The 26636-nt window shown below is 35.8% G+C and overlaps 1 protein-coding gene across 1 annotated transcript in view; it reads right to left on the bottom strand.

Moving 5' to 3' along the window:
- LOC134748595 (neural cell adhesion molecule 1-like) overlaps positions 1 to 26636 on the bottom strand; it is a 137664-nt gene that overhangs the window by 93551 nt on the left and 17477 nt on the right. The window contains exon 2 of the mRNA XM_063683386.1: positions 21339 to 21523. Within this exon, the coding sequence (XP_063539456.1) occupies positions 21339 to 21429 (91 nt within the window). The 5' untranslated portion in view covers positions 21430 to 21523. The remainder of the gene's footprint in view (positions 1 to 21338; positions 21524 to 26636) is intronic.

The following is a 26636-nucleotide window of genomic DNA, read 5'->3' as shown; positions in this document are numbered from 1 at the left end:
ACCCGGTATTGTTTAAAATTAAGTCAATATTTTGAGGGTTTACCACAGGATTAGATTTTAATTAATGCCGCATCAGCTGTGAATGTTTAACCATAGGTATGCGGCTTATATTTTAGCAATATTCGTCTGTGGAAGCTGATTAATAATTATTATAAATTTAATTTGTGTACTTGAATGACTTCCATAAATTTATGAAAATAATTAGATATTAGCGACTGAATTTAGTGGGATAATGACTTTTTTTTTAAATGTTAGCTTTTCATTGAATAGGTACCATTGTACGTCCTCACGACAGACAGTTACTGTCTGTAGGTCTGTACCTTGCAAAACTATTTCCATAGTCGTACAAACCAAACTAGACCAATTTTTTATAGATAATTAACACCGAAAATTATTCAGACGCGCAAATCAGTATCATATATCGGAAACAGATTGAATAAGCAACTAAAACTTGAATTTATTGGCCTGGCGGTTCCGCAAGCAAAACAAAATTCATCCACACTTTGCGTGTAGGAGAGGACACTCAAATTTTTTTTTAAATATTTTCTTTGCCACTTTGTCGGCGTGATTGATTTATAAACCCATACCAAATTGCAGCTTTCTAGCACTTATAGTCAGTGAGCCAAGCCACGGACGGATATATAGACTTTAGACAGCTAAACTATAGATAGTTGACTGCGGGACCCTAAAAATATCTGATTGCGCCACAACCAAAATTCGGAAAAGTAAATAAATTGCTCTGGTCATACTTTTGATAGTTTTTGTTACATTTAGTTAAGTAAGACACATAAAAGCATTCTTAATCTTATCAATTACAAAGTTTTTAAGGATCATCATATGAATAACTAGGGCCTTCAATTATAATACGACGCTTCTGACTTTTATAAATCGAATACTCATATATACATTAAATATATTGTACAATACTCATTGAACATACCGAACTAAGTTACGGAGTTAGCTAACCTATTAAACCGCAAAGTCACCGAGTCAAACTAAATACTGTACTCTTAATCCTGCACTAATAACATAAAAAATAATGCTCTAACTACACCTACTCTAACATACCTGGCGAAACTTGCAGTTTTTACTGCTACGAGCTCCTCGAATTGTTTTAAATTAACTAGTTAGCTGCAGAAGTGTGTCGTAAACTTTATAGCACTCTCAAAACTCTACAAGCCATTCGCTCGATACCACGTGCAAGGTTGCCGAGACCAAGTAATCCATCTTTATTAGGTTAGTGTTCACAGGGGTAAATTGAAAATTCCTCCTAAGTATGACTGATGGTGCATATTACTTGCCCCCAACACGACGACAGAGCGAAAAAAAGAAAAAGGGATTATTTTGTGGCGTGAAATGGCGCTTTAATATTACGTCTATTTATATTCATGTCTTTGTTGGGAAAGAAATCTAAAAACCATAACGGTGTAAGACAGAGATATTCACTTAATTCTGTGTTGAGAAACGGAAGTTTGCCGAGACCCGAGTAATGTTTTATGCATACGATTTGGCAAACAAATTAGTTTTTATTTTCTGCAACTGCGCTATAAGAGGTTCTTTGAAGTGTAAGATGCAGTGCGGGAATTTATTCTTGGCGAGTGCATGCATTTTAAGAGGCGCTTTTATGCTGCAAATGAAAGAAATGCGTTTGTGAGTGGTTTGAAATATATGTGGACTCGACGATTTCAGTTTCTTAAAAGAGACAAAAGTAAGTAGCGATTTTCAATGTATATTTTGTCTCATTTTCTATGGTAAGCCCTAAGTAATATTGGGCGATTGACTTGCAGCGCTTAACGCAATGAATTTAAATTCAATTTTTTTGTTGTTAATAGGCACATTAATGTCAATGACACTTTAATGCCTGAAAATAAATCTTAAATTCACTGCGACAATGAAACCAAAGTAATGTTTTGTTAGCAGATGGTTTATAAAATTATATATAATTAGTGCCAGTTGCACCATCCGCACTTGACAGACTGATTAACGTCACCCGGCGCGCCGCTGCGGTTTACTATGAAACTTTCCATATAATAAAATTTTGCGAACTCTTTAACGATGACAAACAGTTTGGTGCAACCGACCCTTAATGTCATTAACGGGTCTAACGCGATAAAATTTCATTATTTTACCTTTTTTCCGACGTTTCAGCTAAGTAAAGTTGCACTAGCTGTGGTCACGGAAGACTGACGTCCCAGCAAAATGTCAATTGAGATATTGGTAAGCAACACTAAACTACCCGACAATATGAAATAAAACTATGAAACGGGTGACATAGTTTTATTTCATGAGTAACTATCGCGGTAACCGAAGACAATACCCGACAATAGTTTATATATATAATATTGAACAATTGTGCCATTTCGTTCACTCGAAAAAGCCCTTTAATAAAGATTTAAAAAAAAAATATTGTGCCATTTTCAACCAAAAGGGTACTTATTGTCGGTTGTCAATAAGGCGCTATTTCCATATAGCTTCAATTCGAAACCAACCCTATCGACAAGCGACAATGTGGTACCTTTTGGTTGAAAACGTCACAATTTATCAATAGAAGACGAATGCGCTAGTAGAAACATCTTTAAATCAAAAATTAAGAAGTTGCTATTGGGTACAAGGCATGTCTAAATAGATAAAATAGATAAATATTGTATATTATTAGATACAACTTACACTGTGTTAATGTGATATAAAAGTATGTATTAACCTTAGTTATTAAATTTAGATTAAGGTACTAACGTTGAAAATGAGTGCATCATTTCGCCGTTAAACGCAAGTTTGGCGAACCCAGTATAAGTTTAAATAGTACCATACTTTTTTGAAAAAAAAAAAAAAAAAAACAAAAAAAATATATATAAATTTAATCGCGTTAGACCCCTTAATGACATTAATTATATGTACAAAACGCTAGAGTTAAGTGTTAAAATAATGTGTTATAGGTATTTGTATACTATATCTTCTTTGCATCACACAAAACAACCGATGGCTTGACAGTAGGGTAAGTTGATTGTAGCAGATAAAACTAATTCATTTTATAACTCCTTGCCTAACTGGTTCGGATCGTGACTCCATTAAAGTCTATCAACGACATTCGGCGTTTCACTTCCGGGTTAAGAATTAGCTTAGCATTTAATAAATTACTTATAGAAATCAACATGGCGGCCTTGGCTCTTTCTAAGAAGGTCTTGCCTCAAACGGACACCAGGCTTATAATCATTTTGAGTTTCCGGGTTGTTGAGGTAGGTATACAAATCTTGAAGTAGCTTGAGTTCAGAGAAAAAATAAATTAGAAAGTATTTCAAGTTTTATCAGTGCGTATATCCTTTCCTTATTTGGGCAAGTTCGCTTTTGTGCACCAATTTCTATAAAACTGTAGGTATAAAGCTTACCTACTTTGAGTTGGTACTTGGTAGCCTAGCGGTAAGGACGTATGACATTCAATCTAGGGTCCCAGCAGGTTCAAACCGCGGCTCTTACTAATAAGTTTCCGGAACTTAACTAATTAATAGGAAACAATCTCAAAATCCAATAAAGATCCAAAAAGAAATGGTTTTCCAATAATTTTATAATGAACCGGAAAGCTTTTAAGGTTTGCAACTATAGATCCTGCAATTTTAACTATAGAACTCTTGTGAGACTCAAACATAATATTAAATTACATATACATACATACATATATAACACAGACATACATTACATATTAAGTACACGGCGCGCTCGCGACCAGTGAAGACGTGTCGTTGCTCCGTGAAGAGGATCCTCATAAATTCAATCGAAACATGTCGAGCTATACGACTTAATAATACGTGAGTGACCCGTTCTAAAATAATTTAATATGTTCTAACCTGCATTTGTCAAGAGCATTTAGTGAATTTTATCCCTATTAACATATAAAGAATCTGCACTCTTATTTAATGCATAGAGTAACTTATACTAGAGCGTTATTGTCATAGTAAATTTTGTAACCCCAGTAAATTCACTGCCATCTGTCGACACAATTTAAAACTAAAAATAAATATTTATAAAAATACGATAAAATGTATTTAAATATGGATAAATGATTTTTTTATTTGCATTAATTATTTTTATATGATTTTGACCCATGTTCTTTCACTGGTATGCGTTAAAATTATAAATAACAAACGAAACAGTCAACGCCCTCTATACGAGTGTAGGCCAAAACTAGTGGCGCCATCTGATCGAGAATCAAATTTTCGTGTTTTTGAGGCACGTTTTTTCCTTAGACTGTATCCATATATTACGGAGTTATATCTATCTTTGTTTAATGCAAGGTGAAATGTAGTTTTCAATGGCCTCGTGCCCCTATTCATTGTTCTTGTGTGTAGTTAAAGCGTACAAGTTAGATACATCCATTCTGCTTTGTGAAACCTACAATAAAAAAAAGGAAAACAGAAATCCCACCTAACGCGACACAACGCCGCGTCGCATTAAGATAAGAGGGAAGAAATGAAATTCCAAATCAGCCCCGCTCCTTTATTCGATGTCACCGCCGCGTTTGACTTAGAATAATTTCACAATAAAGCTGTTCAGACAAGTCGAGTTTCGTCGGTAAATGGCACGCATAATGTATCGGAAATATAAATCATATTAGATTGGGGGTTTGCGTATAATGGTTACGTGTCGTGTCGTGGGGCACTAAAGAATAACGCCTGGTGTCGAACGTGGTCGTGAGTGGTGGGAGCGCGACACGACATGTGTGGCTCGTGGGCCTCGTGGCTCGTGGCTATGCGACCCGCCTAATGACGACCCGGACTACCTTCTTATAAAAATAGACGTATGTGTCACATGTATTCCAGTGACTTAAGACCTTTAGGAATAACACGGTAGTACTCGTATAGTTGGGGTCGACCCGACACAACCTCACGTTCATCTCACTACATTTCGCCGCTCTGATGTCGACGAATTCCAAAAGCTCTATGCACAAATTTTCTATTTCCCTCGACAATTTCGGAGAGTTTTTGTGTCATTCACATAGCAGTGTTTACTTTTTTTTTATTGTTTTCATTATTGTCAAATAAATCGTTTGGGAATTCTTTTGACCCGTCAGTTAACGCCGTGTTGCCCGTCTTAGCGCTTGTTGTGCTTTTGGTCGTACTTTTATGTACTTTTGAATACGTATAAATGCAGATTGCGACATATTCAATTACCTTTGGTTCTGTCGTCGTGTACCACATGAAATAAAATCGAACTAACTTTAAAATATTTTGATTTTATATGAACATAACTATCATAGAAAAATGGATTTTAAAATCTGAATGACGTTCCTTGTGTATTCGTCAGAATAAGCATGAATTGATGTATCTTCTGTACTTACGTTACGTACTGTCATCAGAGAAATAAGTAGGTACCTGCTCATTCTTTACATGGCTAATAATAAGTTGTATGGGAGGTTTGGTAAAGCTTATTATTAGTTATTATGAAACTTTTATTGCGAACTGTCTTAACTAGCTTTTGGAATCTTAATTTAGTTATCGTGTAAGCAAGCTAAGCTTACTTATTCCTCTATGGTACTATAGATTAATAACTTACAAATAAAGTAAAACAAGAACAAAGTAGAACTAACACAATCGGACTGATCTACATATCATTAATTTCGTTCATTCTATCCACACTAGCTTTCGTGAATTCAGCAGTAACAGTTTATGTGAAGGTAAAAATAAACTATCACGTCATAAGCAAGCGGTAACTTGGTCATGGCTTATTTAATGGCCGGGGGCAGTAAATCACGTGAACAACATTATTTCCTATTTCCCTCAAGTACATTGTGAGCAAAGGGTAAGCTGAATTTTTGTACAAATTGCATCGCTTTATTTGCATACTGTCAAGCTATGAAAAATGTTATTATTACTGGCGACATGCAACCCGTGAGAGCATACTTAAACTTCGTAATTAACAAAAGTTACAGTTCAAACGCTTTCACTTAAAAAGGAGTTCGTGCTTTTCGTGTAATGTTATCGTACCTACACTTTGAGTTAACTTGGTTACCTAATTTAAAGTTATGTCTCTTTGGCTTTTTGCGAGTTGGTGGAGGTTAGGAATTCGTGTTAGCTAGTCTAGAATTATTTTAGTTACTTACTTTTTAGGACGGTTTAGTTAAAAAGGGGTTTGGACCTAAACCCATCGAAATGTAGTAGCAAGTTTAATTTTTCGTCTGTTTGAGGATCCTGACCGAAATTTTAATTCATATTTTTGCATTATTTCCGAGAACGATTTTTTTTCCCGTTGCGAGGGAGGTTTTTGGATTATACTGAGCAACTTTTATTATGAGACCAACCCCGAAATCGCGAAAAACATTTAGCTGTTTCATACATTTTGGCTGGTTCATTTTCTATGGGAGGGTTAATTCCTCAACCCACCAACGGAGCGGCAGCTGACGTTCACGAGGGTTCATCATACATAGCCGTTAACCGCTATACGAGTTTTCGCCCGGGAGGCGATGACTGACGAAATTTGCGCCTGGCTCGCGGTCTAATACTGGAGCACAGTATTCAGCCGTAGAATAAACCTGTGCCATTGCCGTGGCAATTTATAGATATAAGTTATTACAACCTTTTTGCTGAAACTAAGCAACGATCTACGACAAGCTTCATACACCCCATCTATCCGCCTAAAGTGGGCTAAAAAAATGCCATCCAACGCGAAAATCCTCCGAGCCCCTTTTGTGAGGCAGGCTAATAAAAAACATCAGCTCCGTAATATAGTCGACAGTTTCCACGCGTTTGGTGATGACAGCATACCTCCGCCGCCAAATTGTTCTACTCTACATATTTGATAGTCATGAAGAAAATTGCTCGATATTAAATGGTAATATCTTTTTAGGGTTTATTAGCTTTATTTGGTTAGATGAGCATACACTGATGCGGTTCGTGTGATCATTAGTCTGTAAAATTGTATAAGGGCAATTTATTGAGTATGTAATATTGTCTTCGGTTACCGCGATAGTTACTCATGAAATAAAACTATGAAAACAGATTATATCGGATATATTAAATTTATAATACAGCCCGACGTTTCAAACCCTTTACAGCGTTCGTGGTCAACGGGTGACTCCGTAACGGGTAATCCGGTTTTATAATTTTATTTTATTAAGTATGATTGATATATGCGATGGTTTAGTGTGAGTTAGGCCCCGTTTTTAAACAGGTTGTGCGTCTATAGCGACCTGATTCAAACTTTAATAAAACGCATTTAACTGATTTGCAAGACCGAAGTGATCCCATAAGTGTTCCGTTTGTCAAAACAACGTTTTGCACGGAACACTAATACATCAAAAATTAGCTCTAGATACGATATGGATCGGATATCAGTGTCAAAAGTGACGTTTCTTCAAACAAAAACGTAACTGATTCTTCAAGGATAATTCTCAAATTCGAATAATATGCAATGCACATAATGCTTCCATATTTTATATGTCACCGTAAAATTGTAAACACTCGTCACCCAACTAGCAAAGTAATACTTTTTTTTTATTCATCATACATCATATCAGCCCTTTATCGCCCACTTCTGAGCATAGGCCTCTCTTCCAGTACGCCACTTGACTTGTCCCGGTCCTGAGCTAATCTCATAATCTGTTTATTTATTTATTAATAAGTATTTACTAATAACGATCTCATAAAGGCATTGTTGTAGACTCTTTTACTAATAACAGCATTGGACAAGCTTTAACATACTCAAGAGCATTAATTTATATATTTTAGTCCCCTATTTTACTAAAAGACAAGCTCACAAAACAGTTACAGGATACTGTTACTAATAGTAATATTTTACAAGCGTAAATACTCTCAAAATCATTTTGTTTTTATTTCACACTCCTATAGTTTGCTACAAGACAAGCGCACAAAACAGTTACAGGATACTGTTACTAATACAAACATTGCACAAGCGCAAATACTCTCAAGATCATATGTTTTTATTTCAGAATCTTCGAGTTCCATACACGATTATCCTTATAAGATACTAATATTATAAGTATTCTATAATAGTATGAAATGAAATGAAATGAAATGAAATGAAATGAAAATTGAATGAAATGTATTTATTTGTCAGAATATGGTACATTGATGTGATCTTAAGTTAGAATTAATGGACCCTTGGTGCCGTATTGGCACATTTGGCGCCTGACAGTTCCGAGAGGCCTATTGCATTACCAGCCAGATTTTTAAGGAACCCACGGCGATAATCTTTGCAGTAAAATATTTCCATCAATATTTGTATGGGCGTCAGAATCCCATTATTTTAAAAACTGATCACCGTCCATTGCATTCCATTTTTGGAAAGAAAAATAGAATTTCCAGAATTTTTATGCTTTTTGTATCTCACATGACCTACTTACCACCCATCTAGTAATGTACAAGCCGAAAATTCAGTTAAAAGTTGTAAAAAACATTCATATTATTTTCAGACAGTAACAAAACAACATGATTCAAATGAAAAATTATTAAGGTTCATTTTTAGGGTTCCGTACCTCAAAAGGAAAAAACGGTACCCTTATAGGATCACTCCTCTGTCTGTCTGTCTCTCTGTCCGTCTGTCACAGCCTATTTTCTACGAAACTACTGGACCAATTAAGTTGAAATTTGGTATACATAATTATGTAAGTTTGTGACCCAAAGACGGACATGAAAACGGAAATGACGGATGCGGATTAAATAAATTAATTTTAAACATCGGGGCCACTTTTGGGGCGTAAATGAGAAAATAAAAAAATAAAAAATTTCAAACTATATCGTGTTATATATCAAATGAAAGAGCTCATTTTGAGAATCTCAAATATTTTTTTTTTATAATTTTAGGATAAACAATTTAGTAGTTATTCAAGAAAATAGGCAAAAAATGACCATCTCCGAAACGACTGGTTCTAAAATTTTGAAAAAAAATACACAAAATAGATCTTTCTTTTTTAGATTACAGGAAAACCTATTAGAAATTGCAGTCAAGCGTGAGTCGGACTTAATTACTTAGTTTTTGATCCGACCCCCAGGGGTTTTTTAAAGACATTTCACTCACGTTTCACATAAAAAATACATTTTTTAAATTGTGTAATGTACGGAACCCTTGGAACGCGAGTCCGACTCGCACTGGGCCGGTTTTTGTATCTCACATGACCTACTTACCACCCGTCTAGTAATGGACAAGCCAAATAATCAGATAAAAGTTGTAAAAAAATTATTCATATTATTTTCAGACAGTAACTTAAAACAACATGATTTAAATGAAAAATTATTAAGGTTCATTTTTGATTACAGGAATACTATCCATTGTGCTACAGGCAAAACTCCAGGGTCATTTATGCTGGGACGTGATTTAAGATGTAGATTAGATTTAGTTAAACCATGTAAGTCAACACGCAATGTTGGGTCAGATAAACAATTAAAGCTAAATCGATGTTTTGAATTGGGCGAAATAGTTTGAGCTGAGGTTTAAAGGTCAGAAAGGTTATTATGTCGATAGCGACAATATTAGATTGTATAGGTAACCGAATGTTTTCTATAAATTTCAGGATAACGATGTTATCGCGAAAAGGCATATCGACCAAATAATTAAATACGTAGGAAATAAGAATCACTCAGAAACTATTGAGCCAATTTTCTTAACGCCGCCTTCTATATTAGACCAACGAACATCCTCAGACCCCATTCTACCGGCCCCTGAAGAATCGCAAGAATTGAGCTCAGGCTCATCTCCTCAGTTGAAGGTTAATGTCGAAACGGAAATAAGGAAGGGGAAGAGAATGATGAGTGGTCGGAGGCGACCGACTAGCCACGGACGCTGTGTCGTCAGGGTCAGGCATGCCTATCGATTGCTCAACAAAAGGTCGCCCAAGGAAAAAGGTTGACTATAAACAATATTTTTAACTTATTTCTTTGTATGTTATAGGTCTGAAAATAATGGTGGAGGAAGGTGGTATTTTGTCTATCTACCCCAATCGTCAGTAATAAACTAGTGTCCAATGAGTACGGTCGTTTGCCTTATCGACACTTAAGCTATACCTATATATAACATTTTTAAAATTATGATAGTTTCATTAATAAGTCTTATGTAATTTCCTAAGTTTTGTTTTTAAGTAATTTTTTAATCACTAATCACAAAACAACTAAGAAAAATGTATAAAACGTACTTATAATACAACTAACAACTTAGAACATTACTAGTGCATTATAAACAAGATTGTTTTAATAACAAACTTATATCTATAATTAATAAGAATATTTGTATTGTCTTCGGTTACCGCGATAGTTACTCATGAAATAAAACTATGAAAACGGATTATATCGCGTATATTGAATTTATAATACATCCCGACGTTTCGAACTCTTTACAGCGTTCGTGGTCAACGGGTGACTGAGGAAAAATTACAAAATGCAAAAATACCCACATACTAAAATAATGAACAATCATAGACTACAAACTTTAAGGCTGGTTGTACATGCAAAATCGGTTCATAAGGCTAGTTATACACTATAATTATTTTTCAAGTAAAGATATATATATATACGCGATAAAAAAAAAAAAAAAAAAAAAACAGACTGCAGGAGTGTACAGGCTGGACTGTGAGTGTGGCCTATCATATGTCGGGCAGACGAAACGGAGCATTTCCACTCGGGTGAAGGAACACATAGCTGATGTCAAGCACCGTCGACCTAGGTCTGCTGTCTGTGAGCATGTCATGGATAAAGCCAATCACTCAATCAAGTTTGATAAGCCTCTGGTTCTTGCCAAGGAGAAGCGTTACATACCCAGAATGCTGCGCGAGGCCATTGAGATTAAGAAATATCCAAACTTTAATAGGGAAGATGGCTTTTCTCTACCACCAGCTTGGGATCCTGTAGTCCACCTGATAAAGGAGCAAGCGAGACATAGACTGTAAGACCGTAGTGTTGGATGATGCTGGACATTCTGATGTTTTGAAAAGATGTGTCCCGCCGAGTTTGTTGCCGGTCCCATATTGGGATACCCTCCTACAATTTAGGAGGGAATTAAATCTTCTCGGGTCCGTGGTGTAGGGTTGGAGCCGGCATAGTTTTTTATCGCGTATATATATATATCTTTACTTGAAAAATAATTATAGTGTATAACTAGCCTTATGAACCGATTTTGCATGTACAACCAGCCTTAAAGTTTGTAGTCTATGATTGTTCATTATTTTAGTATGTGGGTATTTTTGCATTTTGTAATTTTTCCTCAGTCACCCGTTGACCACGAACGCTGTAAAGAGTTCGAAACGTCGGGATGTATTATAAATTCAATATACGCGATATAATCCGTTTTCATAGTTTTATTTCAAGAATATTTGTGTTTAAAAATGTATAGCCTCAAAACATTATAGGAGTAATTGAGCTTCTGTAAGAGTATTATAAGGCTTAGTGACATTCTGCATGTTGATTATAAGATCATTACCTCTATAAGTAAGGAATGCTCCTGTAACTGCGCCCAAATCCAGGTTTGTAGCAAACCACAGGTATTTTATAAGTACAAAAGAAGTAGGCTTAAAGAATACTATAAGTAGGTACCTATTTTGCTAGTTGGTCAGTTTACATTCTCGCTAGTTAAATTATAAACTGATGGTAGGAAGATTACATACTAACCTACATTCGATTTTAAACTTACGGGTGCACAATCTTACGGTGTCACGTACAAATAATTATATAATCGTGTCATGCGCCTCAAGCAATAATAAATCATCTATAAATAAGGCTATGACAATAAATGTCTTTGGTAAATGACCCAGTGCTTATCGCTACCTCATTAGTAGCCACCAGCGACAGAATATATATTATATAGACGATGCTCCTAGTTCATTCTACACACTATAAACTATTTATCAGTAAGTCAGATTTAAATAAGCCATTTAAAAAAATATATACTATAAGTATTGAAACATTACATATAATATTCCAGTAAAGCAGACCACTTAAAGTGTTCCTAGGAGATCCCTTAAGTCCAGTTTACGACTAGCGTGAAACCAAACATTCCAACTACCAACATTTTCACTTACTAAAGTAACTTGCAAGGTTTTAAGAACACTAAAAGACGCTAAGCCCCGTCAGGAGAAGCCAAGGAAAGCTCTTACGTCTCTCGTCCTCTCGATATATCATATTTTTTCCCGGTCTCAAGATATACGAGCGGCGGCTTCGGGCGTGACAGGCTTCTGAGGGTAATATTAATAAAATTATTGTGGAGACACGTCGGGCCTGACCTACCCCGCAATGTGGGAGGCGCAGTGAGGTAAGATTTTGTCAGGTTTGGTAACAATGAAATTATGCCAGGTTTCAAAATGTTTTTAATCCGATTTGAACTTATTAAAGTGTGTATTTTTTTAAACGAATTATTCAAATGTATTTCCCATCATGGAACAATGGTGCTTCGAACATTAGGGAGGCATGCGCGGAGCCAAAGCTGACACGTAGAGGTCCTTTTGACACTATAATGAGATTAAGTTTAGTGGTACACCGAGTGGATACTGCCCTTGCCCTGTCATGGGACGCATGCAGAGGCAGCACCCGCCAGGGTGTAAGGACTATTGAGAGTTGATGGAATCTAAAATAAACTATACTATTGGGTAAGAGCGATGGACAATTTTTTTTAATTTTTTTTTATTGAATAAAAAAACAAATTACAGTTTGGAAATTAATACAAGACCCATCGCAGGCAAAACCTTAAGGAGGTTTGTGTGACGATGGGGAGTTCAAGAATATAAAGAAAAACAATATTATATCCTATACAGGGTGGGCACAGGGATTCCGACAGACTTTAACCGTGGATTCCTGGCAGTGTTACGAAAGAAAATAGTTATTTGTGCAACAAGAGAGGAAAGTTAGTTTTTCTTGCGAGTGTTTATTTTGAGTCCCGAGAAATCGAAAGATTCTATAATTGAATCACGAGCGAAGCGAGTGATTCTAAGGTAGAATCTTGAGCGTAGCGAGGGACTCAAAAACACGAGATGTAAAATAACTTTTCTCTCGTGTTGCACACATAATTTTTCACCTCAGTAGTGAGAACATATTAAAGGTTAAAATGCATTTCGAATTACACAGAATAAACAGAAAAAAAAAGTATTATAATATGTACGATACGATAAGACGAGAGACGAGACCGGACCGGACCGGACTGGACCGGACCGGACCGTACCGTATCGTACCGTACCATACCGTACCGTACCGTACCGTACCGTACCGTACCTTACCGTACCGTACCATAAAAAAAATGTAATAAAAGTATGAAGTTCATGGCCTTCACTAAATTAAAAACCTACATTGTTTCACTCCCTGGAGTGAGGAAAGTCGCACTTTCCTCACTCCAGGGAGTGACGAAAGTAGGCTTGTTCGAGCTGCTGAGGTGAAAATGTTATATCAACATGGGTCTAAAATTGCCTAATTAATTTACTTAATTTCTGGAACAAAATAAATCAATTAACGATAGTACTAACTTGTGAACGTATCTTTAGTTTGAAAGAGTGAAAAAGACAACATGCGACACCAACTTTATAGTCTAGTTTATAGCAGGTGACAGGTAAGTTTACTATTTTTAACACTTCTGCTTTGCATGTGTGATTGTTTGTGTCTTGGTATGTATGATTACGTCACATAAGGGCGTGTTAGCCTTGAGTTTTTTTAACTTCGAAATTACTTAAATAATTGAATATCTCGTAAATTAGGCTTTCTATGGCATTGTTATATTACTTTTTTTTATCCAAATAGGCACTAGAATTCATGGTTAAAGTGTGTCGGAATCCCTGTGCCCACCCTGCCCACCCTGTATATCTTATCTTAAGCAGGATTCTTAGTATACATAGCTTGTCGTTAGTTTTTAATAAGTTCATTTTAATGACTTTTATATGTTTACCATTTAAATAGTTAGCACAAACATCTTCTGGCAGATCATTTAATATTTTAGGTAATATATACATATGTGTATACAGCCTAGTTCCATATATGTTGTTATATTTGGGTATACAATATTTGAAGGGTACACGGAAATAACATGTCTAGTCACCTAAGTAACATTTTGAGTAATCGCGGTTTAAAAATTTGGAACCATGTCAAAATGTATGGTAATAACGTTACCAGGTCTTTTTTAACAAAAAAAAGTTGTGCTATTCCATGCCGCTGTCTTTGTCACATTTCGCAAGAAAGAACGGGAAAGAACATACGCGCCAAGTGTCAATTTTGATCGAATTTTGTCGGTTTATTTTTATTTTAAAAACGTTACCGTACAATATCGAAATTCTAAAGCTATGAAATTACTATTTATGTTAAGATTGTTTTTTCTTCTTCTTTTGTTTATAGTATCACATAATAAATAACCGAGTAAAGTAGGATTAAAAGTCCGAGTTAGAGGTTACTTTGGGAATTAATTGTATCGAGCGAAGATAATATAGTCAAGAAGTACATATATTTTTTCCACGTCTACGAATATCAACGCCTCTTAGAAAACATGATCATATAAGGAGATTTTTCGCCTTCTGGCTCAGGGAACCGCCTTATACAGTGGTAGCAAAATATTTATAACTAATCGTTCATTAAGAGCTCTACATTTTAAGACGAAAATCTCATTTTCCGAAAAAAAGTGACTAGACATGTTCTTTCCATGTACCCTACATCAGAATCAGAATCAGAAAAACATTTATTGCCACAAAAAAAAATACCTTAAGAACTAAGTACAAATATAAATCTTAAATACTAAAAATAGGTACAATTTAATTAGAAATTTAAAACATTTAATATTAAAGATTGGGCAATGGGCTCCAATCTCAGCATATGCGAAGCACTCCAAGTAGAGGGCCTGGCGCTGGTTTTCAGATTGGACCCTACATTTGTTTATTGTCTCTGTAGACTTCTTAGTTTTGTACATTTTTTGTATTCTTTTAGTTTAGTTACATGGTGATATTCTTCTATACGGAGCTATGGAATAAAAAAAATCGGACGCCTGCAATTTTGTATCCGGCAGACGGTGACTCGCCCACGGCATTACGGCCCAGCGACATCTAGGATGGGCTCAAGGGCAACACCGGTGTTAGGGCTGTGGGTAGAGAGGGGTCACTGGACTTTAAACATATAGCCAACTCGCCCTCCAGAACGCAGCTAATTATAATATGTACAGTTTAGTATCATAATATAATTATGTAAAATTATTCTAACATAAATAAATGCATGCTTTCTTTTCCTTCTCTTCTACTAACAATAGAATAAGTCACAAATGTAAACATTTAATTAAGTAAGAATTGAGCGCGGCGCGCCAACAAACTGGTTACTCCAGTTTGGCGCATTTATAGTATATGTGTAACTGTGTAACTGTATTATATGAATAAATTCATTAAAAAAAAAAGTACAGTTGTATTCAACTGTACACAGTAACAAAAGGCATTTGTATCACTTTATGGCAGCTATTTTGACTTGATAGTGAGTTTTTACACAAATATATAAAAATGATAATAAATACAATAATAAAATTATTCAATCCATTACCAAAACTTAAATTATTATACGTCTTTATATTTATTTGAAGACATAACTTCGACTAACTATTCTTATACATATACGAGTAAGTACCTAAATTAGGGTGTCTACTTACCTGCCTTGTCAAGTTGACAGTGCGGAATATACACATAATATAATCTAAAAAAAATAGTGACGCTACTGTTAACATCACCCTGTGCCACACAAAACCCGCACTACTCGCAGTTAGTGAGTAGAGAAACAGCTGCGCACATCATTATTCCAGATCGTTCACTCACTGGGCTGATGTATTTAATTTTATTATCTTTATAGGTAAATACGCCCTCTTACTGCTTATCATTGGATGAACTTACCTATTCATCTTTATGTCCTAACAATTATTTTATGAATCGACTGAACAAGAATCGACTCGATAAAATGATGTACTTTCGTCTAAGGGTGATGGATGGAAAAAATATTGAATCTGAAAGTTGGACATTTATGTTTAAGTTTTGTACCTATATAGTTTAGTTTAAATAAATAATAAATAAATAAATAAATATTATGGGACATTCTTACACAGATTGACTAAGACCCACGGTAAGCCCAAAGAGGCTTGTGTTATGGGTACTCAGACAACGATATATATGAATAATATATAAATACTTAAATATATAGAAAACACCCATGACTCAGGAACCAATATCTGTGCTCATCACACAAATAAATGCCCTTACCGGGATTCGAACCCAGGACCATCGGCTTCAAAGGGAGGGTCACTACCCACTAGGCCAGACCGGTCGTCAAAGTCAAAGTTTTCATGGATAATTAAGTGTAATTTACATTTTATTTATTTCTTTTCTGTCCAGAAACAGTCATCTATAGATATACCGAGTGTTTCCTGTAACAGGAGCATTAAATTAAACTGTAGGCTTTACTCCTCAAACTGACCAACATTAACTTGTTCAGCAACTTTTAAAAATAACTTGTGTTTTGATTTTCATTACACTTTAAAGTTTATTCTAAGACGCAATGTATTGCAAAATTTGTTATGTTTAAAGGGTGACAAGCAACGTCAAACACACAGATGGCAGCGTACATTAAAAATAATATTTAATTAGTATGAAAAAGGTATAAACTAAAAATTTTATAATTTTAAAAAGTTGCTATATAGTTGTATCGCAATGCTGATACGTTGTGCGAGGAAGCCGCCAGCTCTTCGGTTACCAGTTACGTCAATCAGACGTCTTGCGATTTCTGCAAACAACTTGTGCGCGCTGGGCCCCATTTTATTTAGTTGATATCTTTATGATTATTTATTCCTCAAGTAAATATTTAATAGAAGAAAAATTAATAATGTCTTCATTTCGGAACGATTAAATAGAAATAGTCATGTGACTTTTCGTGGCATTTGTCATCTCGATACATTTTTAGGGTTCCGTACTCAAAGAGTAAAAAGTCGTAGTAATAGGGTCCCGCCCTATTACTAAGACTCTGCTGTCCGTCTGTCTGTCCGTCTGTCTGTCACAAGGTATCTCATGAACCGCGATAGCTAGGAAATTTTCACAGATGATGTATTTCTGTTGCCGCTATAACAACAAATACTAAAAAGTACGGAACCCTCGGGCGAGTCCGGGTACTTGTCCGGTTTTTTTTTGTTTGGCTTTTGTATTGCACGACTGTCCCCCCAGAAAGAGTATACGAATAAATATCAAAAGTTTGGGTAATATAGGTATATTACTCGTCGATATGATCTGGACCAACATATTATAATATCTTTTTACGCGATGGCTCCATTTTACATTTGTTTTTGATAGAGGATAAGTATATTTGCGAGGTTTTTAGTCTTACCATCCATATAAGTTTCTTTGGTACGTAGCCAATGGCTAAGATTTTTTTGTGTCTCTTTAAAAGTGCTAAATTTGTAATTTATTTGTAAAACTTCTGCGCGAGAAAGTTTACATATAAATGGCTTTCATAAATAAATTTTAGTTCGTTAACTATATTTTAGTGAGTTTCGAAAACTTTTGCGGCTTAATAAATTTCTATCCAATCGTAATATTAACTTTTAAATCTGCTTACCTACTTATCCTGTTTTTTAATTCTATATATTTGTGGAACAGATTATACCTAATTAAAATTATACCAAAATGGTGGTTTATGTGAGATAATTTTATTTTATAGATCAGCAGTATTACTGTTGCGACATAACTGCCGCGTTGTTCAATAGTAATGCAGCTGCAGGTTACATCTGAATGTCATCTTTATGAGCGTTTAGAACTTCAGCGGAATGACGAGTTCACAATTTGTTTATTTATTTATTATTTTATACTGTATGGCCAGGATGGGCAAGTCGAAGTTACGCATCTATTCAGTTCCTAATATTTTAAAGATATTCAATATCTTGACAGCTTAAGGGACAAATGCAGCCCTCACTATTAGTCATGCCAATCAATCAATCAATCAATGTCTTTATTTTGCATAAAAAGTGGTACATAATAGAAGTAAATAAAATATATTTATAGGTTCTCAAAATTTACTAACATCTGGCATGCAAAATATGGCATCTGGCAGCATGCCAGATGATGGTATTGCATCCTCGGGAGCTCATCAGGCAACTCTTTGTCTTACTCACCATCAGGATTACAATATTGTATACCCAGAGAGTTATAACTGGATTGAGCCATTATTCATACTCGTAGGTGAAACAACCAAAACATTTTTATTACATCGCCGTTCGATGCCGCACCTCGCAATGAATCGTCGAAGCGATCAAATGAAACAAAATGGAACAAACTCAAGTGGGAATCGCGCTCAACCCATTAAACCCGATTGCTTGTCGAAAATGAAAATGGGGAAATATATTTTCGTTTGTTTGGCTCGTTATTCCATGTTTTTTCACTGATTTTTATGCAATCCATCGGGAGCCACGTTTACACCCGACCAATTGCGCACTTTTGATTGGGAGCAGCGATTATGAAATTGGCGTCCGGCGGCGCCTTTGGCTCATAAATCGTTCGCTATTCGATAACTGCTGAAGTTGCTTGACCCGTAGGTAACTAATTATCTACAATAACTTTCTAGGAACTTCGGACAGATAAAAGGAATTTGCTGATTCGGAGTAATTAGTACGTGGGAAGAACTTTCCAAGTTCGATTTCTCGTATGGATGGCTGCGAAAGGAGCAAAAAGAGCGGCCCAATTAAAAAGTGTTCATGCATGGGCGGCTCTATTCGGCTCCAATTTTATTGGAACGATTAATTTTATTGCAAAAATTTCTGGACAGCGGAACGAATGGGAAACGAGTGTCCAACGTGGCTCCGCCGACCTTTTGTGGTTGCGCGATGGATGGGTTTGTTCAGTTCAGAATCTAATCAAAGAGCAGAGAACCGAAAAAGCCCTCGTCACCCAGTTATTGGCCGTGATGAATGAATTTTAAATGTAATTGGAAACTGCTGATGATTGAGCTTGTGTCAACACTAATACGGGGCATGAAATGATACCTAATAACCTACCTGTTGAGAGAAATGTGTACCTAATTGAATAGGGTTTCTTATTTTGTTATCTTGTTAACGTCGGTAACGTTGGATATCTTCACTTGTTCACACTTATTTGTATGTTTTGCACGTGTAAACAATAAGTCGAATTGTTGTGAATTTATTCATGTGTATGAAATTAATTGGTCTATTGTGATATTTTACGTAAGAAATAATAAGATATATATTGTTATTTATGTTTGGCGACGCTTAATTTTCCTTTTGTTATATTTTTGTCGCTTATATAGTTGTTAATGTATATTTACTTAATTGCTGGCATATAATATGATCAAAGTTTGTTTGTTTATTCACGGGAGAATCTTTTATTTAGAGGTCCGCTTAAAATAATTTCTCTTTCAAACCATTTCTTGTTTAATTGTACCCTTTGTACCTACCTACAAAATAAACAAAGTTAAACTATTTTATACATTTTAACGATAACCGCTTGAAGGAGGGTCGAGGGTCTTTAGTCGTATTTCAAACATTCTACATAAAAAATGGAATTAAGTTTAACAACTTGACAACCATCATCACATTAAGCCGCGGCACTTCAGACAGAATTTGCTTTAGTAATTTTATTTGAAACGAAATTACTCGTGGGTTTTGTTACTTCTCGAAAATACTTTGATGTAACATAAAAGGCATACGACAACACGTGCTCATTATGTGATAATTGGTTCGGTTCTCCGAATAATAATATATCGTCTTTTATTGTAGCCTCGGCCAAAAGTACCTATTGAAATTTGTTATATCAATGAACATTGGCATATTTAAGGCAGATTTGCATTTAAATAGTTGTGGAATGAGGTACCTTCTGAGGTGTTTCCCTTGCGCTATGACACGGGGTTCTTCAAAAATCAGGTATTTAGTTTAGTTTTGTAAAAATAAAAATAAAACGGACAAGTGCGAGTCGGACTCGCCCACCGAGGGTTTCGTACTTTTTAGTATTTGTTGTTGTAGCGGCAACAGAAATATATCATCTGTGAAAATTTCAACTGTCTAGCTATCACGGCCTGGTGACAGACAGATGGACAGCGGAGTCTTAGTAATAGGGTCCCGTTTTTACCCTTTGGGTACGGAACCCTAAAAATTGCAGTGAAGACCGACACAGTGCAAGAACTCTCGTACGTTTCGTATTTCCACCTAATTCGTACGATCGTTTGTGTACGAACGTCGCTTAGCCGGGCTAGCACATGATTGGTGCCAATTATGTGCTAGGCCTACAGATACAGTCAGAATGGAAGAGTTTCACTGCTGCTCTACCGAGCTTCTGTAAATGGAGTATGAGTAGAAACGCAAATTAAAAGCGACGAAAGAGCGTGAAAGGGACTTCTATTATAGATGGTTTTCACCACATTGACTTTAATTAAGAAATGGCTACTACTTTCGCAGGTTACATACGACAAAAGAGTGCTTAGTTGTGACTAGAGATGAACTATTTAATTTTGTATAAGTAAGTGGTTGTAATGAATAAATAACTATTATAGGACATTCTTACACAGATTGACTAAGTCCCACAGTAAGCTCAAGAAGGCTTGTGTTGCGGGTACTCAGACAAGGATAAATGTATAATATACAAATACACAAATACATAGAAAACAACTAAGACTCAGAAACAAATATCTGTGCTCATCACACAAATAAATGCCCTTACCGGGATTCGAACCCAGGACCATCGGCTTCACAGGCAGGGTCACTACCCACTACGCCAGACCAGTCGTCAAATGTCGTGTAATAAATGTTATTAAATTATGGATCACATCGCTTCCATTGCGTGTCCATAACATTAAATCTGGAGCTGTGTTGCATACGCATCTTACATGTATCACAGGCATTCCTTTAAAGTTTTTGATAGCCGATGCCGCAGGCGTATGATAGATGTGATAAAGCAAGCGTCATTTTTAGCAGCATGATAGCCGTATCCGCAGGCGTACGATAGATGTGATGAAGTAAGCGTCATTTTTAGCAGCATGATAGCCGTATCTACAGGCGTATGATAGATGTGATAAAGAAAGGGTAATTTTTAGCACCGCGCGATCGAAAGACAGGATACTGTTACTATCACGCCATCACGTACACACTAAAACCATACAGGGATAAGTTCGCCTTTGTTGCATTTAATTTACTCTGTAACTGTGTTTCTCGTGTATTAATTTCTATGTATAATAAAATATAAACATACATACATAAACTAAGGGCCTCTTGCCCCATTCACTAACCTGGGGTTAACCGGTTAAACCTGGAGTTACCATGGTTTTCAGTACAATTTGAAACTCGGTTTACGGTTTAACCGCTTAATCTCGGGTTAGTGGGATGGTGGAAGTGGGCCTAAATAAGTTAATAACTCTTACCCAAGTCTTCGGCATCCTCGCTCCACTCCCCCTCCTGGGCCCAGCAGGCCGCCAGCATCACCAGCAGCTGCAGCCACTTTACCGAACACATAGTTAACTATCTTACATTATGCCTTTAGCAATCACTTCACAGCACAGTCCACACTAAAACCATTATTAGTTTTGCGCGCGACAGTTGCGCCTACCTGTGGGAACAGAATAGTTAATCTTTATTTGTGTTTTTATATCAACTTTATTGCACAAATGAAAAGAAATTCATTTTAAATCGTTACTTAAGACAAGGGTAAAATGAGTTTTTGCCAAAAATATGAGATTTTTTACCCTTGTAGATTAAAGGGTTAACTTAAATTCTGTAATTGGGTCAAAATTATTTTCATTGTCTTGTTTCTGACCACTGTCACGCTTCTATTTTTGTCTTTTATCAATTAAATAAATAAAGTTGAGGGCTGTGGATTATAATTCTCTTGAGAAAAAAATTTACCCCATACAAAAAGCTCTACCCTACATTTTGTGGAAAAAAAAACAAAGAGAAAATAATTTTGACCCAATTACTGTTTTAATTCGCGTTAAACATCAAAGCGTTTCTACGGCGCCATTTTCCTGACAAATGTTGTTACAATTTCGGAAGAGATTGTTTTTGTTATTGATGGGTCGTTTTTTACAGTGATTTAAAGTTGAATGGACTTTTCAGTTCAAACGTGATTTAATAAGGAATGGTGCAAGAAACGGATTTTCAGTAGAGGGTGCTCTCATGAAGGCAAAAGACTGATTATTATATATTTTTTTATACACACATACAGCCATTTATTTAAATTGCACGTTAATTGAAGCGACGCTTAGGTAAATACCCACGCACCCGCAAAATTGTCAGAGAATCGCCTAATCATTATACCCAATAAAATTTAAATTAGTCGTATATTAAATTACGGAAAGTTCTGATTTAATCGTTCTGTGTCGGCATACATGTAAAAGGGTCCCCCCATCCCCTGTCAGAAATATAAAACTTTGACGCTAGCTCCATACACGGGTAAATAATGTTTTTTAATCTGTTCTGGAGCGGCTGACCCTTGTCCCAGAGAATAAAAGTTCCGAGAAAGGTTAGCAACAGTAACAAAAAATTTATTCTTCGATTATGCTGTACAATGTCCGCTCGAATGAAAGGAAAACCGAAAGTTACCACGACGATTTTTGTATACTGTACGGCCATTTATCGTGAGGTGCTCCATAATTTAGTCGGTTGTTAAATTTGTTAGCCTTTTGGTAAAGTAAACGATGGCTCTTTTTAGGGTTCCGTACCCAAAGGGTAAAAACGGGACCCTATTACTAAGACTCCGCTGTCCGTCTGTTCGTCTGTCCATCAGTCCGTCTGTCTGTCTGTCACCAGGCTGTATCTCATGAACCGTGATAACTACAGTTGAAATTTTCACAGATGATGTATTTATTTCTGTTGCCGCTACAACAACAAATACTAAAAAGTAAGGAACCCTCGGTGCGCGAGTCCGACTCGCACTTGGCCGGTTTTTTTGTAAATAATAACACTAGATCTTTACTTATAACTCTATTTTATATTTAATCAGTCATAGAAAATAACTCCTAATATATGTTAACACGTTCAAGGGCACAGCGCCATTCTCGAAACTGCGTGATGCTGATATGACACAGGTAAATCACATACATATTTTCCCGTCTATGGACGGACTGCCACATCGCATTTTCTATAAAAGTTGTGCCACATATTGACAGCTTAGTTTGTATGCATATTCATATAGTTGATAATGGGTAATACAATGTCATATTTCTATCATTCTTACTAAACTATAAAAACTGTAAACGCATAATAGTAAGCGATCTGACCATCGGTATTTAATTTTAACTTGTATATACAACCAACCTTTGCTGAATTGCTAGAACTATCGGTGGTTTATTCTCTGATCCCTATAAGACAGGTTTACCTAGTTTAGGACTAAAGACACTATTTCTAGGCTGTCTAACAATAGAATACTCCTAAAAATGTAATTCTACTATGTAATAAGCTGCATTTTTGATACATAAATAAATCATTTTTCATTTTCATACAAATTGAAGAGGCTCGTGATAAGGCATCTCGTCTATACAGGGTGACCTTAGCCATTAGATAAACCATGAAATCCCACGTAGGGTTACTTCTCAGGAATGCTCTAACGTTAATATTTTTTTTATTATAACAAAAGATAAAAAAATTAATTTTCAAACAAAAATTAATTCCAATGATCGACAACAAAAAGAAACATACTGTATTAATCATTGGCAGTGTTTTTGACAATTTGTTCGAAAATGTGCGGCAATGATGGACATTTGTCAAAAGTCAGAATCTTATTAATGTCATAAAGAAAAAGATAATCGATAAGGTCGAAGAAGGTTTCATAGTATTTATTACCTCAGGAGGTACTGACACATACAGACTGCACCAAAGTAAAAAATCGTAATTTCATGAAATAAAACTATGAAAACGGATTATATCGCGTATATTGAATTTATAATACATCCCGACGTTTCGAACTCTTTACAGCGTTCGTGGTCAACGGGTGACTGAGGAAAAATTACAAAATGCAAAAATACCCACATACTAAAATAATGAACAATCATAGACTACAAACTTTAAGGCTGGTTGTACATGCAAAATCGGTTCATAAGGCTAGTTATACACTATAATTATTTTTCAAGTAAAGATATATATATATACGCGATAAAAATAAACTATGCCGGCTCCAACCCTACACCACGGACCCGAGAAGATTTAATTCCCTCCTAAATTGTAGGAGGGTATCCCAATATGGGACCGGCAACAAACTCGGTATAGTTTTATTTCATGAGTAACTATCGCGGTAACCGAAGACAATATTAAATCGTAATTTGTTAATTTCTTCGTAACCGGTTATTTTGATATTTTGTATACTGATTCTAAATACCCTAATGCATATGTACATTTCGGCTTTGTTCAATGGCTAAGGATACCCTGTATAGTCGTATAAGTGCCATAACGTCCTCAGCCGTGTCGTGCCACAGCATGCGTCAGGGCCATACACTGGTGATGCAAAATGTCGGTAAGTCACTCTGAAGACTTTTCTGTGACACTAGATTTCCTTGTGGTATGCCTAAAACTGCACAAGCTACTCGACTTTATTATAATCCTATGAAAATTCTGTATGTGGACGGGATTGCGGTTTTGTCAAAGTAAAAATCATCGGTGCCATATCACGAGGGTCTTCTTTTACGTATCTCGATGGACTGTCCGTGAACGTGGTAAACAGTGCTAAATACTAGTAAGTCACATTAAATTAGAATAAATCTAATTATATCTAAGTTTAGACGCCATCTTAAAGGGCCCTCTACCAAAATGCACAGCTGATTACCTCCGAGTAGGTGAATTAACGTACGTTGGCATCTGGTCTGCAGCCAATCCGGACGTCTATGTAATGGTCTCGAAAACTATTATAGAGAATAGAGAAGGCCCTTAACGAGAACTTGGTATGGGAACATTGTTACGATCATGCCTATATTGTGCCTCGCTGGCAGGTAAGGAATGCTTTAAGCATCCAACAACGCCTTTACCTCTAGCTATATATGTATAAATAGTATAGGTAGCTACTTCTTCGTACCTAAGTAACTATACACGGTGTTTTTATTAGATTTCATTAACTTCGGGGTATGAATTAGTACATTTAAGGAAATTAAATAGCATAGTAATTTGTCGTAAATTTGTATTAAAAAAATGGTGCATATAGCGTTGTAACATGGGCATTACAATTAACTCGGCCAAACAATCAAAACTATGACATAATCAATGTAGTACTTGCGTTTAGCAGCAAATTTATGAAATCGTAGTAAACACTAATCAATATGTCAACAGGCCTAAGACAAGTGTACAAGCTCGTAAGGGCCTTATCAGATAGAAATAAATGATTGATTATTTTCAAAATGGACTTAATTATTTAGCTCGGGAATGAACTTTTAAAATTAACGGAGCTAGAAAAAACACGTAGTATAATAATGTTCCTGACTAAGTCCTATCGCAAGTACACGTTCGGAATGTTGCACTACTCGTACACCAGTAGGTAACAAATTACCGGGCGTGGTGCAATTTGCGATCTTCCTTTTAAAGAAAAACCCATTTTCTCGGCTACTGCAAAAACTTTTCCAAACCTGCGTCTGTATGTCAATTGAGCTTTATGTGGGTACCTTATATTTTATTGAAAATAAAATAGCCTTTCTCTTATCCGATCGGGTTATTTATTGCACAAGTTTGTTTTTGACCGCCTCACGTACTTTATAGGGCGAACCTTCCTATTCCGAATTGCCAATTGCTATTTGATGTATACTTTATTTTGTAACTTTGCGAACCCATACATATTTCTTTTATTTTCGCCCATTGCGTTTGTGATTTAAGCGGCAAAATATTTTTGATATAGAGGGATTTGATTTTTCAGGCCTAAACTTGTAATTTAAACTCAGACTTTGAATTAAGGTCAAGGTTGTCACCTCTATCCAATTGTCTTTGTTTCTGTACTTGTTTTGTAGTTAAACTTTGTGAGGTGTGCAAATACAATATAATACTCTTTGTATTGTATTGTATTTGTCTCTAAAGGTAATAACACTAATCAATGTGTAAACAGCCCCACTTACCCGTATTGACCTAAAAAACAACGTGATAAAATTAGTTCGTCCAAATTTTTAAGCAAATATATGAACATTGTTAAGTTTATTATTGTAGAAAAATGTGTAATATAAAATAATCGCTTTCATAACCCGAATCACTTATCATTTTCATTTAAACATTCAGAAAGTAATTAAATATTTTTCGCATGCAACAAACTCTACATTTGTCTGCCTTCAAAACTTCTACATATTCAGCCGTATACGTATAAATGTAAACAAAAATAATTCTGAACTAAACCCAAGCAATTAATGATTACCCGGCATTTTGTTTCCCCCACAGACCGCGCCGGAAAAATACCCATATTAATATTAACAAAACAGAGGGCAAGGGAGCTGATTAAGCATTTGCCGACTCACCGATTCCCGAAATCGGCCCGCACGTTTTCAGAGGAATTCAATTTTTGCTCAGATATTCCACGTGGCCAGATATAGTGGGATTATAGATCACTTGCAGTCACTAGATAGAGCAGTTCGAATAACTTTCACTACACACTTGCTCTTTTATAGATACAAGTGCATAATTATTTTCCATCGTATTTTCACGGAAACGTACGAACGGGTCTTGCTATTTCAGTTAGTCTTCGTACAAAAAGTACTGACGTT

The sequence above is a fragment of the Cydia strobilella genome, chromosome 16 (genome assembly GCF_947568885.1).
Source record: "Cydia strobilella chromosome 16, ilCydStro3.1, whole genome shotgun sequence".
Lineage (NCBI taxonomy): Eukaryota > Metazoa > Arthropoda > Insecta > Lepidoptera > Tortricidae > Cydia > Cydia strobilella.
This window is presented reverse-complemented; position numbering and strand designations above follow the sequence as displayed.